The sequence below is a fragment of the Limulus polyphemus genome, unplaced genomic scaffold (genome assembly GCF_000517525.1).
Source record: "Limulus polyphemus unplaced genomic scaffold, Limulus_polyphemus-2.1.2 Scaffold2776, whole genome shotgun sequence".
Classification (NCBI taxonomy): Eukaryota; Metazoa; Arthropoda; class Merostomata; order Xiphosura; family Limulidae; genus Limulus; species Limulus polyphemus.
The window spans coordinates 152,674-153,728 of NW_013668386.1; the positions used below are offsets into that span (position 1 = coordinate 152,674).

The 1,055-nt window shown below is 30.8% G+C and overlaps 1 protein-coding gene across 1 annotated transcript in view; it reads left to right on the forward strand.

Annotated features, from left to right (window-relative positions):
• The window catches only part of LOC106467880 (ATP synthase subunit alpha, mitochondrial-like), a 20,498-nt gene that overhangs the window by 14,065 nt on the left and 5,378 nt on the right, over positions 1-1,055 (forward strand). Inside the window, exon 7 of the mRNA XM_013928262.2 lies at positions 399-550. Coding sequence (XP_013783716.1) covers positions 399-550 — 152 coding nt within the window. The remainder of the gene's footprint in view (positions 1-398; positions 551-1,055) is intronic.

Genomic DNA, 1,055 nt, shown 5'->3' on the forward strand with positions numbered 1-1,055 from the left:
ATCGTATATATACATATATATATTATTCATACCTTTGGTGTATAGTATGCAAGTTGATTTTGACATCAAATTTTTGGGTAAAAAAATGGGTCTTATACACCGAAAAATACAGTAATCTGTGCCACAGCCAGGTATTTTAAAGTTACACCACTGTGGTGTGATGGGAAGTTGGTATCTAAGAATATTGTGAATAATCTACTGTTTGCATTATTCTGATGCTGTTATCTTGTTTCTGATAATAATGTTAATAATTAAGATTGGTTTAACTGGTTAAGAAACTTTCCAATTATTCACTTTGTGTTTGCCAAAATATCTAAATATATGTAATAATCTATTTTGATGTATTATGTTAAATGAGACTGACTGTAACATTTGGAAATTTTTTTCTGTCATTGCAGATGCCATGAAATACACTGTTATTGTTAGTGCCACTGCTTCTGATGCAGCTCCCCTTCAGTACCTGGCACCATATTCTGGTTGTGCCATGGGTGAATTCTTTAGAGACAATGGCATGCATGCTTTGATTATTTATGATGACTTGTCAAAACAGGTAAACCGCTTCAAATGCTTTTATTTTGAAATGATCTCTGTATGTGTTTAAAGATTGCAAATTTCAGTGTACTGTTCTGTTATTTGTTTTGTTGATGTACAATAAATACCAAACCAAGAAAGCGATCAGCTGATCTGATTCAGTAATTTTTATTTTAACATTTTTTTTTGCCTATCAGAATTAAGAAAAACATTTTCATTAGGGTTTGAGATGTTTTAAAGGGGGAAGTTCCATAGTAACATCTGTATATCCTAGGTTTGAGGTAGAAGTTTGTTTTATTTGCCTTTTAGTGTTTGTCTAGATAAAAGTATTAAAGTGTATGTACAAGGTTTTGCAATGATTGCATAATACAAAGATTTTAGATATGGTCACTGTAATTACTATCACATATAAACATCTGTATATCCTAGGTTTGAGGTAGAAGTTTGTTTTATTTGCCTTTTAGTGTTTGTCTAGATAAAAGTATTAAAGTGTATGTACAAGGTTTTGCAATGATTGCATAATA